At 37.6% G+C, this 16,965-nt stretch overlaps 1 protein-coding gene across 5 annotated transcripts in view; it reads right to left on the bottom strand.

Annotated features, from left to right (window-relative positions):
- Window positions 1–16,965, bottom strand: part of LIPC (lipase C, hepatic type) — a 63,748-nt gene that overhangs the window by 20,626 nt on the left and 26,157 nt on the right. For 2 of the 5 annotated variants that reach the window (XM_040600597.1, XM_040600600.1), the window contains exon 2: window positions 419–430. The exons of 2 other annotated variants lie outside the window; for them this stretch is intronic. In XM_040600597.1, coding sequence (XP_040456531.1) covers window positions 419–430 — 12 coding nt within the window. Of the gene's footprint in view, window positions 1–418; window positions 431–16,805; window positions 16,893–16,965 lie in introns of those variants that run through there. One more of the 5 variants, XM_040600599.1, reaches the window with a different exon arrangement.

Genomic DNA, 16,965 nt, shown 5'->3' with positions numbered 1-16,965 from the left:
GAATTATTTCAGGAAAGGCAATCAACATGGCCACAGTGATCCATGTGCTATCATAAATTACTGTCACACAGACCAACATTGTAATCACAAGCAAAAGAAGTTATTGTGACTTCTTGATACTCTGGAGGAGGTTCAGCCCTTCACCTTTCCTTACTTTGCGTTAATGATGTTTCTGTGAGAAAAGACTGTAACTGAAGGCTGGGTTTGTAAATATCACTGAACTGTAATATAGCAAAGTTTCTTGTAAAATGTTTTGTGGTTACTTTCAGCAGGCAAACCAAAACACTTTTAGATTTGACCTGAGATACTTAAGTTTTCTTACTGAAAAGTAAAACTGAAAGAGTGATTCCCAGTTGAACAAAATGACTTCTTTTTTAAATTGGGATTAAAATTAAAAAAAAAAAAGACATCTACATACCTGGTAGTAGGTGTAGTAGCCATCCAAGTACAATGCATGTTGGGATGTGCAAGGTAAGAGGTCAGTTATTGTTTCTCACTATTAACATGTAATTATTTGCATTATTAGTGCATATTACTTTAAGGGATGTTTGTCCTGCTTCTAACATGAGCTCCAAACTAAGATGAAAGGAGCATATGAAGAATAATGAGAAAGCTAGTAAATGTGAATGAGTATTTTTTTCCGTAAAAAGAAGTCTTGCAAATAGTAGTAATAGCTATAATTCTGTATGGACCAAACTTAGATTATTGGAACTAAATCTTCTACTTACCTGTAGAAGCAAGTTAATCCAGGAGACTGACTGGAATTGAATCACTCCAAAAGATGAGAAGGCATATGAGTTTCTTAACTATTTAATTTTTGGAGTCTCTTCTGAAATTTACCGATTGTGATAGTAATGCCTTAAGACTTGTAAATGAAAACTTTACAGGAAACTAGACAAAGGTCTGAATGCTTGCCAGGGTTTGAAACCATGAAATATCATATGCATTTTTTGGAAGAGATCCAGAATCTAAATATATTTTTTTCTATATTGTGTCTGATGGGGCATAAAAATAGAACTGCAAAATATCTGCTTCACACCACAAAATTTGCCTAAAGATGTGTCAGGAGTGAGGGCAAAGTATGGTAGGACTATATGATGTTAAGAGCAATATTTTAATATTTGTTAAGTCATACATTTTAAATTCATCTTATGGTACAGCATATACAAATTTTGATTAAAATTGGCATTACCATTTAAGGAAAGTAGCTTTTCTGGCTAAGAAAAATGACGTTCCGCATCCTTTTTCCTGTCATGGAACACTGCAGGATGTGTTTCTCAGTAAACCTGAATGGAAGCTGAACTTTGGGCTGCTGCAATGTTAAGGAGACTTGAAAATAGTAAATTTAAGCATGCATACACACCCCACTACCTAGACAACATATTTTTTCCGATTCCCTTCTGACCCTTACTGCAGCTTCTTTTCACATTCATGAATGCATTTTTCTGAGTCTTAATAAATCTCCTGTATCTTGGATGGCTTTTACTGCTTTTCACACATGGAAATGTTTCCAAAAGAGTGCTTATGTATTGTGATGTCATTTTCATGTGATCAGTATCCAACGCATTTGAGAAACAAGTGACACAACTATTGTGGTGGCCAGAATTAGAGAATTCTGTTGTGTAATTGAGCAAGGCAGTGACATGTCAATGGTTTGTGTTTGGGCCATGGAAAGCAGCATATAGCACAAATGCCCCCATTTCCAATAGCCGTATATATTTATTTTTTTTAATCACTTAAAAGAAGAGATAATTACATGGAATTGTTCAGGTCTCTCAATTTGACAAATGCCTCCCTTCGAGCTATTCTTGCTGGGAGCATAGTTGTCAGTGTTCCTATGGCATATGGACAGTCCTCTTCACTAATGCCTTTTACTTTATTTAGCAGTGCCTGCCATAACCTCCAGACTCTGTGCTTTCTAGGGAAAGCCATTTGCTGTAACTAACACAAAATGATAAAAATGGTAGACTATTAGAATGTGCATGGTAGAGGACTCCTAAATCTGAAAACCCTGCAAAATTTAAGCAATAGTATGTAAAATGTAAATGAATGGTATGTTTCAGTTGCTCTATGTTTACCTAAGCATTTTATATCTCTTCAGGCAAAGTTTCTTGTACAATAGCTGACACAAAATCAGGGCTGGATTTCTACTGTTTAAAAATGTATCCAATCAAAAAGATGATGGGAATAGATTGGAAAAAGTAGAGTAGCATTTGTTTTTATATTGCTGATTGACAAAAGTATCCTGAAGCAGGGTGTTGTCCAGTCTCTATTTTGTTGAGATTAGTGGTTAAGGTATTTACTTGCATATAAGGTGATCTTTATTGTTTCTGTCAGTTCAAGGCTTTTGAACACTGTTGACTAACAGTTGAAAGTTCCATGTCATGTAGTTCCTAGGTGAGGTCTCTATAACATGGAGTAGTTTTTGGGGTAATCTAGGTCTTTTTGTTTGCTCCAGTCCCCCACACAAGATAAAGCAGTCAAAACTAAGGTCTGTTGATTTCATGGTGTGTTATCTTTGTGCTTAGTTTTTTCCCTGTATATCCTCGTGCAGTTCCTTTGTATTTTCACTCCCCTTAAGTTGCTCACCTTGCCAAATAAAAAGTAGGTGTCACTCACAAAAGAACGAATGAAGAAAATAGCAAGCAAGAAAAATCTATAGTAATGGGATTAAGAATGATGAGGTCTGTTTAGAAAGAGATTTTTTGGAAAAAGCTTCCCTTCTTGTTGAAGTTTAACTGAGTAATGTTAGGTGATACTTTTCTCAGCATCACATGCTCTGTCTGAAAGGGATTGTAGTTTTCTGAGCTGTCATTTCTTGTTTCTCCTGTTTTATGCATGCACACATGCCAAAGATCAGTCAACAAACTCCACAGTGTAGCCCTTGAGGGAGAGGAGAGGCTGTTAACTTGCATTGTTAATCCTCTGTTAACATAGTTTTAACTCTTTGTTGAAAAATCCAGAGGAGAGCATCTAAAACCATGCCATTCATGCTGTCTTCCCTGTGTATTTCATGGCTTTCAAATCATACAGATAATGCTACTAGCAGATGTCATTAGTGAGTCTTGCAACTGGAAGATGTGTTTAGAAAGAGGCCAATGTGAGAATTCATTGGTACCTTGTTTTCATTACTGAGGCAATGATGCTGTTGGTAGAAGGTGTGCATATTGAGTGCCCGTTCAAAAACTAGCTCCTTAGTTACTGGGGATGAATCTGTTTGTGATTCTTTACCATGAAAGTGCAGAGGATACTTTTTGCTTTGAAAATCAGACCTACCCAATGTCTACCAAAACTCAAATTTCTAATTCTTTACTAAAGCATGATTAACATTTGGAAATATCTTTTCCTTTTTATCCTACCCCCCCCCTCCCCCCCGTGTCAAAATACAGCTGGTCTGTCTTGAACTCATTAGTATCAGACATGACTATTGTGCTTTGAAGCACTGTAGAAGACACAGTGGTCTGAGGTAATCCATAAAAACATATCCCACCATTTAACACAGGGAAGGTTGCTCTGTTCTCTCTCCCTGGGCCTCCCATGTCTGTGTTCTTTATTTACCTGGGCTATTTGTGGAAGGGGTGAGGAACCTGGTAATGTGTTTGCTGATGTGATTAGCAACTACAATGTTAGAACTGTTAGCAGAGATCCATACCCCTACCATTTTCTGGTTATTTCTATTCAGAATTAATTTCTGGGTGTGGGGAATTAGAGGAAGCAGAGAATGTAATGTCTTGTTCAGTCATAGCAGAACTGTGATTTTGAAAGTTATTAGCATGTTAGTAGAGAATCTAATTTCCCTCTCTTTTTCAAAATTAGCATGCTTTCCAAAGGGAAAGTAATTTGAAAAAAATATCCCACATTCAATTCATGGCATATAAAAGAATTGTACTAAATACTCTGAATATCTTTTACAAATAATTGTTTCATATAATTTGTTTGCTTGGTGGTATAAGACATAAAGGAGTGCAACCTACTCTCAGAAGCTGCTTATATCAAAATAATTGATAAAAGACCCATGTCAGTTCATTTTAAATTCTCTGCTTAATGTATCTCTTGCTGCTGTTGATTTGGAATTGCCTCTCTTGAAAGTATTTGGGCAGGTGTTGGAGACAGATACAGTTTCAGTTTCTCAGAGTGCCTTAAATGGGATTATTTGCAGATCTGGAGAATAAAATGAAAACATCGAAAGTCTTGCTAAGAAACCCTCAAAAAGCTGGCGAAACAGATTAAATACTATGTTTTGTTTTCCTTGCTTTTGTATGTCTCAGCTGTTCAGAAACAGCCCCTTAAGTCACCTGTGAATTAAATAACGCATTTATATTTTATGATTTCAAAAGAGGGCGAAATGTAAAAAAAGTGTAACCTGTTCTCTAAGAAGCGAAAGCTAGTAGGTTATCCTTTTGCTTTCCTCTAAATTTGTTTATTGTTTACATATATTGGAGTATGTATTTTTGCTCCTCTTGCTAGATTTGTGTTTCTGTTGCTTTTGAACACTGGATTGCTTCAAAATTCTCCAAAGAATCACCTCTTTTTGATTCTTGTGCTTTACTCCTTTAATCTTTCTCTTCCCTGTAAAACCCTCCTTTACTATGTGAAACTTCAAAACTTATTTTTCACATCTCCTTATTTAGAATCAAGTATTGAAGTGACGGTTAGAACAGAAGGCAAAGAAATAACACCCACCCTCCAAACTGTTATCTGTTCCTTTTGTCTTTTTATATCAGGTGAAAACTTCGTGGAAGAATGATGATTCTCAAAAGCTTGATATCTCTTTTGTTGTATGATTAAATTAGGTAAATAACTTTTCCCTTTTTTCTATCCTTCATTGTGACATAATTTTGAAATATTACTTAGTGTACATAAGCTTGTGAGACTGTTGTTGCAAAAACCAGGGAAACCAGTGCACAAAAAACCCAGCAGTGCCTCTTTGTTCAGAACTCAGCTGCCTGGATCTGGGCTGATGCCCTCTGCAGAACAACACATCCAGACCTCTCTCTCCTCTCTTGAAAAGGGTGCAGAAGGAGGCACTAACCACACAACTATATGAAGAGCCTGCATTATTTATGGGGTAACAAATACACTGTCTTCCTAGTTTCCTCATCTAAAGTAGAATACTTTTGAATATGAACATTTAAGTGCTACTTGTGCGATGCCTAATTGGTAAATTGAAATCAGTACCCCAGTGGTTTAATCTGATCTAATCTGAATTTTATGGACAAAAATACTGGAAAATCATTACAGTATGTTTTTTCCAGGAATGTTTTGGCCTAGCACATAATCTAGATCTCAAATTGTTACTATAAATTAGTGTTAACAAATAATCATCTCTCCACCATCTGTTACCTAACCAAAACTTTGATAGTTTCAAGTAAGATTTAAAAGCAGGTAAAAGCTGGAAAAAATACTTTTGCCCTTAATGAAAATGCTTCCTTTCAAATATGGGTGTGACTACATTTTTTTGACCAGGGTTTCTGCCAAAGTATTCAGATGCCTGATTTGGACCTTGGATTTCCTTTTTCTTGATATTAAAAGCAAAAAGAAGAAAGAGTCACAAACTGCCTGGGTGTAATACATTTGTTTATATGATGTTATCAGATAGAGGAAGAGGCAAAGGAATAATGTCAGATGTGAAGCTAAGTAGATTAGGACTTCAGCCAGGAGATAAGACAACTAAGAGTGATATGGTGTAGAGGTCTATGAAATCATGAATGGCATGAGAACATAGAGGGGAGATCACTCTCTCCCAGTACAAGGATTATTTTAATAACAAAACATTTTGATAGCAAAAGATGATGAAATGGTAGTCCTCAGGGCATGTAGTTAATCTGTGGAATTCCTCTCTGAGTGTGATGTGGGTATTAAGCTTTTATATAAGGTTAGTTGGAAACTGGAAGTGTCTATGTAAGAGAATCCAATGAGAGTTACTAAATACATCGACACCACCACTTACTCAGGAGATCTGTGAACTGAAAATGGTTGATGACTGGGATAATAAATGGGGAAGCACTATATGTACATGTAAATTTCCCCTGCTGAGTATGCATTTGCTTTTGGCCACTGCTCTAGGTGGTTGATCTAGATGGACCTTGGGTTTTATCCACTACAGCTACTCTTGCCCTGGAAGAGGTGGACAGGAGCTAAACAGGAAATGTAGATCAAAGGTTTCAAAACTATACTTGTCCTTGCTTATAACATCGTGGTTCTGAGCTCTGTTACTAGGTGCATATCCTTTGGAACCACTATTTCACATATGCTAACACTGTCATGACAGGTGTAAATTTTGATTAAAAAGAAGTCAGTCTTGCAGAAGATAAGATGGTTTTGGAGTTGTATTTGAGGATAGCTGTGCTGGAAGTGGGAGTTCAGTTTCTTCCTATGGCCTTACTTTTTTTTTTTTTCTGTATGATCCTGCAGTGAAATCACTTGTTTGGTGCCAACTTGCTGTGTCAGAAATCCAACATAACTTCTGGATCACAACATTCCATAGGATGAGGAGAAATGAAATATATTAAGCAAAAACATGTGTTTGCAGCTCAGACGAAAAATAACAGAGAACTTATAAGAATGAGAAGATAAAAAATTAGAATCTTTAGCATATTAGCACAGGAAGGCATTACCAAGTAAAACACTCTCAGGGCTGTGGGACCAGCCCTCCAGGCCAGACTGCTGCATAATAGCTACGCTCCCTGGAAGGCAGAGCTGAGCTGGTAGGTGGTGGGTGTAGGCACAGACAGAGTATTTATATGGACAGCCAGCCTTGTCTGCCCAGGGAGGTTAGTGAATAGTAGGTTTGCTTATGAACTTTTGGTACTAGCTATTCTTACAAACTCCCCTTGGGAATATTTATGCTTGGCATCATTCTGATACTCAGAAAAAGACAAGCAACTGTCTCAGAGTTTGCAGAAAGGCAATGGGAAATGAAGAGGTCAGTTCTGCATTGGATGATTAATGATTGAGTGTTGCAGTGGAAAGGAAGGAGGAAAAAAAAAAAGATAATTTGGATGAGTTTTAGCCTTAGGACTGTAGTAACAATTACAAAGACATGAGACAGCTCTCTAGCACCAGGTGGCACATTGGTTAAGTGGGGGAACCTGCCTAGCTTGACTGTAATTAAATCTCAGCCTACCAAGTGGCCTTTGTTGAATTCAAGGTATAGGACTTGGCATCCAAAGGTCTCAGTCTGAGTGGTGACTTGGAATTTGATGCCTTAAAATTTTCATGCTTCCAAGAAATCTGTATTTTAGAGGAAATAATGGGAAAATGTTCTTGGGAGCTATATTTCACTTCAATTTCCCTCTCCTTCCTTGTTTCTCATTTCCTTTTCTCCTGCCTTTCAAAATCACTCCTGGGTTTTTTCCATTGTGTCATTTCATTTATATTTTTTTTGTTGAGTTGTTTTATGTTTACTGTTTTTGTCCGAAAGCCTTAGTTAATCCAAAATAGCTGAGGGGAAATCCTGATCTTGCAGCGCATAGGAACTGTTTGCTTTGACAATCACTGGGTGTGTTCCTCTAAGCAAGAGTTTGATGGTTTCACTGATATGGAATCAAAAGGTTTTAAACATTTTAAGTTTATCCTGAATTTCTTCAAACTCATCTTTTACAGTGGATGCCTCTAAGTATTCCTTCTAAAACCTCTGCAGGGAACACTGTGTACAAAAGTTCTCTCTGTGCAATAATGTCTAGAAATGAGACTTCCTATCAAATACTGAATTAAATTATTTTAAAAATTAGATTTTTTAAGAGAAAGGAAAACTTACTGGGGACATATTTTAAAGTAGGTTCTGTATGCTGAACCAGTGTTATGATTTTTATTATTTTTGTTATGATTTTCCTTGTATAGGTGAACTGAGTCTAGATTGTAACAACTGCTATCACTTGAACCATAATTTGCAAAAATTTCTCGAGTACTTTTGTCTAGCACTCTAGTACAACTCTGTCTTTTAATAACAGTGGTCATGCAGTGGTGTCTTACAAAGATTTGTTAGCGTAAGTTTGGGGTGAGCTATTATCAAAATTGGCAAAGCTGTTGCTGAGCTCTGCAGGCCTTTCCAGGAGTCCTGTGAAAACTATTAGGCAGGGTATTCTTTTGTGGAATACTTAATACTATATGCATCATACAATGCAAGAAGTCATTAAAAAGGTTATAAAACTTTTATTAGGAGTTTTATCCCTTTTACCCGTAAGGCCAGACACCTTTGCATACTGTGATTCCAGTCACAGAGACAAGATGTATAAAATGATCAAACATGTATTTTTAAAATCATGGTGCTAAGCTCCAGTAAGTTGGATGGCTAAGCAGCTGATTTGTGTCCCAGTCAAAGCCTTACATCTCAATTTCAGGCAAGATAAAGCTGCCTCTCGGCAGCACTGCAAGGGCATGCAGTGCCAGAATGTTAACCTGCTGCTACAGTGACAGTGGGAATTGTTTCTGGACCTCTATATTTGGGTTTGGGGTGTAAAATTCCAAATTTGGGATGGAGAGTGAAAGAAATATTTATTATTTTTTTTCCTGTTGACTTAAAAAATTGTAGGTTTTGAAACTGGTCCAAGTCCAAAAATCTGGAGGACGGTAGCAGCAAATATGTATTAAAGGACAGTAAAGTAGTACCTAATTATATGTTAAGTATAATTTGGTTCATAATTATCCATTATAGCTATGTAATTTATATAATTCTCTTTACATAATATTGTGAAATGTGCATACATACACAAAAACATACATATCTATTTATAAAAACCTATTTACAATTATTAAATGCTTTGTATAAATACTACAATGCTTGTATGTACTTGATAAAGTATATGATATTCCCTTCATTATTAGAGCATTTAATAAGAATGAAATATTACTTTGGGCATTTGTATTAGACGGTTCAAGTATTTGATATTCAGAGACCAAATACATAAAATATCCATGAATGTTTCTAAATCTTCGCTGTGCATCCATGCATTGCTGAACACTTTTTACAGGCCCAGAGCATGATTCCTAATGCAGCTGAAGGACATGCTAACAGAACAGCTGCAGTTGTTTGGGTAACCTTGAAAATGCTTGTACCTACAGGGTGATTGAGCTAGTTTTCTGAATCTTTTTCGCAGTATAAGCAATGATGATGGTTGTTTTGAGCTGCAGAAGGATGTCTATTCAGCATATGTAGCAAAGGAATCTGTAATTATTCAGAGTAATGAAATCTCCCCACGGGTCACGATCATTTAAGAAGCCAGCTCCCTCTTGCTTCTTCCTGAGTATCTGTAGCTTTCTTTTTGCTGTGACCTGACGTCTGTATACAGCATTTTACTGTTTAAGAGACATTGCCTACTTGTAAAGTGTTTGTTAATGTAAACATTGTTCTGGAGACATGAGTGAATGCATGCCCTGCTTAAAGCCTAATAATTGACACCCTTCAACTCTGTGCTGAAACACAGGGAGAAAAAAAAAGATGTCTTTTCACATTGGTATCTTGAGCATCTGGTAAAAGGGTGGTGAGAGCTGTGCTTTGAATAGCGCTCACTGGCTTATGCCCCATACCACTATAATGGTTTGGACCTCTGAAGGAAAATGACATGCTGGCTTCACAGGGGCGGAGGAGGAGGAAAACATAGGAGATACTAGGACTGGAAGAATCCTCTGGGTCTGCTGGCATCTCCCTCCGTTCATCTTGGTGACACTAATCTTAATAAAGCTGGAGGATGTGGATGGTCCGTAGACTTAATTTGTTGATCATCTCTAGTCATTTTGTATGCATTAGTGTATGAAAAGAGAAATATAAAAATTCAGATACCCACAAAAAGCAAGAGAGAAACGTGTGTGCCTTTTGTTGTTTTCTTTGAGGGTTTTTGTTTTTTTTTTAAAAAAAAAGGATGTCTAGACAGAAAAAAAAAGATTGTTGACCAAGCAGTGACTAGAATGATGGACCCTTTCCTCTGTGTATCCATCACAGAAAGGCAGAGACTGTTCCTTTGGATATGATTTCAGGAAATTGTTTGTCAAGTGCCTTTCATTTTAATCAGTATTGCAAGTACTCAGCACCTTGTAGAATTGGGCTATTTATTTTCTCTGGATTTCCGTGTTTCTTGCTAGTCTATTCTTTAGCTCTTTCATCTAGCTCTTCTGAAATATATTCTCCTCCTTTCTTTCTTCTTTCTAAGCCAGAAGATTTTAAATGCTGTCTGCTCACTTGAAACCTTGGTTAAGATAGAGCAAGAACTGGTAAGATGACTCTTCCTGAAAATTCTGTGATCAGACTTTATGCTGCATATAGTTTTTTTTGCCCAGTTTTACAAGACTTTTGAAAACTTCTCACTGAAGGCAGTTGGGAGGAAGGAGAAAATCCAGGTTTAAACTAGGGGATAAAAGTATAGAAGAAGTACAAAGCCTTGTTTTTCAGGGAATAAGTCAACCATTAATTTCCTGGACAAATTTTAATTGGTTTTGGTTATCATTCAGTATTGATTTCTCTCTGATCAAATTTTTAGAGTGTCTCTATTTTGGTCTGTTATGTCTGTTCCTTGGTCCTAGGTGTTTGGGCTTTGACAACAGGATGTGGGATTGAAGGAAATTTTAACATTCACTTTGAGTTGGATTGTTTTTTCTTTACGTATTTGTTGTTTATCAGTTGCAGAATGACATGAACCAAACTGTGAAGAATGAAGTTGCTCTTCATATTTTCAGTGTATAGAAATCGATAAACAAAATCATTATGTTCCAAAGTGAATTATACTATGATTGTTATGTATTTGTTTTCTAAGACACCTGAAAGCACACACGATTTTTTCAGTTAATATGTCTTAATTATAGATTGCTAAAACCTATTGTGAAACAATTGGGGAAATGAATAAATGCATGGACTACAAGCATTATTTGAAAGTTTGGAATTCCAGATCCAAAAAGTGAATTTGCACTAAGTGGGAGTTGTCAGTAGAACAAACTGAAACCCAGGGACAGACAGACAAAGGGTTCTGCAGGGCTAGAATAACCCAGGGATGCTTATGTTGGCCATGATGGTTTTGGTCTGTGAACAGAGAGTTTCAGTCTCCCCGTCAGTCAAAGCCTTTCTGTGAACAACATGTTCCCGATGATAAAAACTGTACCTTGAGATTATTTTTTTTCCCCATGACATTGTTTTTCTACTCAGGTTGGGGTTTTATTTTGTAACTATTTTCTATGTTGGAAGTGCAAACTATCTTAATTCATCAGCTGCTCTTGCATAATCTCTCTAGATGCCTTCTAGCTTCACAAATGTACGAATACATACATGAATGTATGAGAACAGTAAATCGTTCTCTGGAGTTTTGTTGATCTTTATGATAACTCATTGGGGAGAAGTTTATGCTAAATTAACTGAACCATGAATGAAGTGTTGAAATTCTTCATGTTATTAGATTTGTTGGTGGATGGTTAATGAAACAGCCTTGTGTTCTGTCACCAGGAGCTGTTCAACAGAATCCAACAGGGCAGCACAGTGAAAGTGTGCTGAAGCCAAGTCTGCTTTGCAAAGCAAACTGGATCTCCTTTAGTAGAGAAAATTCAACAGACATGGACAATATTCAAGTTGACTACAAATTTGAGGGGTTTACAAGTTGGAAGTGTGAAATCATTCCAAAAGGAGTGTCCATTTTGCTAATTGGGGTCTTATCCTCCAAGAGTAGAAATGTAGGGATTTTGATTGTGATATATGCTGGGATTAGAACAGAAAAATCCTCCGTAAACTTAAAGGTAAGGATGGGATCATTAAGCAATGGGTATATTAAATCTGACAGCCTGGAAAGCACAAACAAAGAATCAAGAGTTCAATTGCCAGTTGGTTAAAAGGAAGTTGTTCAGAGTTGATCACGCAACAGCAAGGCTAACAAAAGGCCTGCAGATTTCCTTTTGAAATCACTGGGAGCTGGGAGTACTTAGTACCCTTTATGGGTGCTGACCAGTTTGTGGACTTTCACTTCAAGAGTTTTCTCTGCTGTTGTAGTGCTTGGTGCACCAGAAACATTGGTGCACCAGAAACATTAGTCCACTTAACAGCTTTTTTTGCTGATCAGTGTCAGAGCTTCTGAGCTTCTGACTTCTATACTGTTGTCAGATTTTAGACTTCCTAGGTTTTTTCATGCCCAGAAAGTGTTTGAACTGCACAAGATGTGTATATACAGTATTACTGAATTACAACTGCTTTGGTGAAGAGATGACAGTTACTGGACCTCAGTGCATGGATGCTTTCCTGCAAGATTCTCAGGAGAAGTTCATAGCAGGCTTGTCCCTTCTATGCTAAAGGTTGAATTTGGTCATGTCGAATTTGGCTCCCTAATAAGTAGGCTGTTTTACCAAGTTTCCAAGTAGTCCGGTTGTAGCTTAGAAGACAGGTAGACAAGTGATAGTAGTATTCAAATGTCGGTAAATGAGCATCTGGATAGAGTTAGCACACAGAGCCTTGAGAAAGGACATCTTATGAGATGCCATCACTAAAAGCACTGTATGCTGACCATCTCTGAATCTGGATACTTTGCACATAATTAATTAATAATACTTCTTGGGAACTAAGCAGCAGGGTGTGCTTTGTGGGTAAGGTATTAATTGATCAGTGAAGTAATTTCATTTCCCTGTCTGTCACAGACGTGCACAGTAGCTTCTTCAAAGTCAAGGTTAACCTCTCTGTAGCCTCTGCATTGCCTTCTGCCACTTCAGTGTGACAAAATAGTCACCTTTGGGAACAGCTCGGTTAACGTGAACGTGAAGTTCTGGTAGTGTCAATAGCTACTTACCCAGTTTAATTGATATGGTGGCAAGGAATAAATTTGCTGGCAAACGACATAGGCTTATAGAAGATTTTTGGCTTTGAAGAAAAAGCAATTGTTTTTGAGACTTTAGACACAAGCTTTCTTTCTCATATTAATAATGTCCAAATTTGGTAGTCTTCAGTGCTTCTGAGTGATTCCATCAATTTGTTTTTCTTATACAGAAATAGTAACCTACCCATCAACCAGTAGAACATGTTAGCTAACTGGTAAAAAGCCAGGAGCAGTATCACTGATGAAATCACTGATAGCCTTGTACAACTGTTTCATGGTGGTTTAGGAAGAAAGGAATATGGAAAGGAAAGATATTATTTTAATTTAAAATACTGTGAACGATGTAAAACAAACAGATGTGTTTATGCTGTATTGTTCTTTCTAAGTGAAAATTATTAGATTGAGCCTATCTACATTCTACTTGTGTTTTAGAATATTCGTTTAACAAGTCTTTTTTGATTCATATAAATAATACACGTAATGTACACATTAGTTCAGCAGAGTAATTTCCCTGAATGTAATAACTCTGAGAGTTGTTATTTGCATTCTAGTTGTACTCAGAGGCTTATTCAGGATAGGAGCCCCATTGTGACAAATGCTACCAACTATCCAAGAACATTAGGGAAACAGGGTTTTATTCCCCTGAGAACCATATTGATTTAGCAGAATTTTTCATGAGCTTGGCTCATGTCTTTTTCACATCCTTAAGCCTCACTTCTGGGGTATTTAGGTGTGTGTCCCTGTAAATCACTTTTATATGGCCTTAAGATAATCTTACGTGTTTAGGTGGCACATTTGAGCTAATTTTAAAAAAGGCGCAAGACTGAATGTACCAAAAAACAATGGGAGGAGGCATATGTCACTGAATGGAGGCATTCAGAGTTAGAAATCATTGCTCCTGGAGCTACTGGGTGGTGGTGTTGGCACTAATGTTTTTCAGCTGGTGAGGATCTCTGCCTGGGGTTTGCTGGGCCGGGGTGGTGTGCTGCCTGTTGTAGAGTGTTGTGATGCCGGCTTGGTGCCAGGATGTGCACTGTCATACTTTGTAGGGAAGTAAGACTCATCAAGACTTTACTGAGATGTATACAGTATTGGTGAAGGTGGAACCTCCTTCTCCCAAGTCAAGGCCCAGGCCTGGTCTTAGAGGTTGTACATCTATGGAGGTAGTAACAGGGAACTCAGATGTCCAACTCCCCCATTCCTGAGCAGTGTACACATGGCTTTTGCACTTATCTGAATCAGGTCACTCAGCCAACGTGAAAATTCACTTTTCTTTCTACTGGGTTTGCTTGCTTAGCAAGCTAAAAGAATCTTGCAGAAATCGGATAAGTCAGCATAAGGAGTAATAAAGAAAGGACGTCACAGAACTGATCAGGCAAGCGCTCCCAAAAACTCCAAATGTGAAAATCAAAGTAGAGACAGGATACATCTAAAGACTTAAGGAAAAAGTTTGTCACCCAAATCTTTCTACAATCACTGCTTTTATATTTAATTTGCTCAAGATTATTCTGTGAAAAATATTGACATAGCCTGCTCAAATCTACCATTATTTTTCTATTAGCATAAGAAAAAGTATCTTTGAAAGTGCCTGGAAACATGATTTTATAATCTCTGTGTTCATTTGACTAGCACAAAGTATTTAGGCTCAGAAATTAAGAATTCTCCAAATAGTTACAGACCAATTGGATTTGGGCAACAATGTGAAACTTCATGGAAGTGGCTGAGGAAATCTAATGAGACTCTCAGAGGACAGCTGGAAGCACATTCCTCTTTAATGCTTGAGAGGGGACACAGCAGAGCCAAGAAGTCTCATGAATGCAATATGGGGGAAAGGAACAGTTTGTTATCAATCCAGAAATTGCCATCTCTTACGTTCACAAGCCCAGAAGAGAGATCAGTGGCTCAGCTGAACGGCCAGATAGCCATTTTTGTTGCTTGGTGAACAGCTGCCATTGCTGAACATGGCAAGCCTACAAAAAGCACTAGAACAATGTCAGAATGACAGATTTTTCCAGCCCGTCTGTTCAAAGTATAGATGTGACAAGTAAAGGTATCAGAAGATGCATAATCATAATTATCCTGTAACCATTTATGAGAACAGTTGTGCGAGTAAAATCCTAGTGGCCATCCTTTTGGCACTCTTGCCCAGGTAGCTGCATTAAGGCACGCAGCTGCAAGGTGGAGGATGAACCATGGGCTTGATCCTGTAATGCTGTGGGCAGGGGCAGTCGGCTGGGTATGGCAACAGCTGGGTGCTGCTTGCAGATCAGTCTTGTGAATCCAGTTCTCAGTGAATGTGAGGAGACAACAGTGTCTGGGGAGAAGGAAAGCTGAGTGTGCAAATATGGAGATTACCTTTCTGCGCAGAATTGGATTTCTGCCTAGGAGTTAAATACTGCATTGTCCTTTTAACTACTTTGGTTTGTCAAAAGCTGTTTTCCCATATTGTGCATAGGTGGTGCATGTAACACTATAACTCATAGTTCTGACTTTGCTTGGCATGTTTTATCTAGAATCTGTCACATTTCGTAGGGCAAAGAAGGTGGTACTGCTATTCATGTGTAAAGAATTAAAGGCCCCAAATGGAAGGAGATCTTGTATAAAACAGTAGTTAAAAGTCCTTCCAGAAACCTTCTTTTTTTTGCTATACATAAATTCACTTTGCAGTTGAAAACCATATTTTTTTCTTTCTCTTTTTTAACTTCCGTAACAATAGACACAAAGCTATTTGGATGCAGAGTTTCCTTTATATGTAAGAACCTGAACGTGCTTCAGAGTGTGTAACTATTCTGCAGAAAACCAGCACTTTAACACTCACTACAAAGGAGCGTATTACAGCAGTGAAGTACCAGCAAAGAGGTTACCACCTCCAGCTTTGTCACCTCCCACCAGCCAGAGATTACCACCAATTGTTGCCAACGCTCTAATGTGGGATCATTGCCTGTTTGCTGCAGGGAAGATCAGTTAGGCTACCTCAGATAACCAATTTTTACCGTTTAAACTAGCCTGATTTATATTGCTTGAAACAAATCTTGGCATGCTTACGTGAACTGATCTGCTGTGTAAGCTGGATAAAAGTGGTAGCTTTCAGAAAACAAGGAAAGCTGGGGCAGTGCTACTAGCAGTTACCCGTGACTAGGAAAAGGATGCTTGTTCACAGCCTGACATACGCGTATACAATGATTCCTGAAGACTGCCTATCTGAATTTTTCTTGATTCCTTAGGATTTCAAAACGGAGGTCAGGTCTTTTGGCTTGTGTGTGGTGCTCACTCAGTCCTACTGTGTGGATATTATAATCTTTTCACTGTAGTGTAAAGATAGAGAAATTAGCTATAAATAGACAGAACCTGTGCATGCAATTGTCATCTTTTCAGCAAACAGTAATATTAGTTTGTCAAATTTCAGCAGCCAGAAATAATGTCAGATTGTTCCCTTTTATTTAACTACAGAAAGCTCTATAATGATCCCAACACCCTCTTTTGTCTCTGTAAACCATCATTTGGTTCATCTCTAGGGACCAACCTCATAGCATAGTCAAAAGGTTACACAGATAAACAGAATTATTTGCCTCGGCATGTCATGGCAGGAACACCAAGTAGATGAATTTATTCACTTCGTTATTTAGCACTACATTAGAGTTCAGCCTAGAATCCTCAGAGCTAAAGTTTTACATAAAGAAAGTTATAATATATTGTAGTTTATGTGGCTAAGTCACAGAAGGTGATGATATAATATATACTGCAGTTGGTTTCAGTGTCTCCTTTCTCCAATTCAATGCATAATTTCCTTTTCCTTCTGGTCCATGTCTTCAGAGCTATGATAACATCCAGTAAGCATTCCTATCAGTTTCCTCATTTAGAAAAAAACCACACTGTGTTTAATATTTACTTTAGGAAATATTATAGCCTCTTATTGTATTGTGCTGTTTTATATGGACTGAGCAAATCCACATGCCCAAATATGCAGTTTGAATCTTCCCTGTCATATACCAAAGCAACCGAACATAGCACAGTGACGTGTTTTACCTAAAAAGATGCTGTGCATACCACTGCACATAAGATGTTCATCTGGTCATTGGAGCAAGTTCTGGAGCTGGGGATTCTCCAGTCTCCCTGAATGTCTCCACGTATTGACAGTCAAAAAAAAACAAAAACAAAAACAAAAAACACCAGAAAAAAACCACAA

The sequence above is a fragment of the Falco naumanni genome, chromosome 7 (assembly GCF_017639655.2).
Source record: "Falco naumanni isolate bFalNau1 chromosome 7, bFalNau1.pat, whole genome shotgun sequence".
NCBI lineage: Eukaryota > Metazoa > Chordata > Aves > Falconiformes > Falconidae > Falco > Falco naumanni.
The sequence above is the reverse complement of the archived record's forward strand: the minus strand, read 5'-3'. Positions and strand labels throughout refer to the sequence as shown.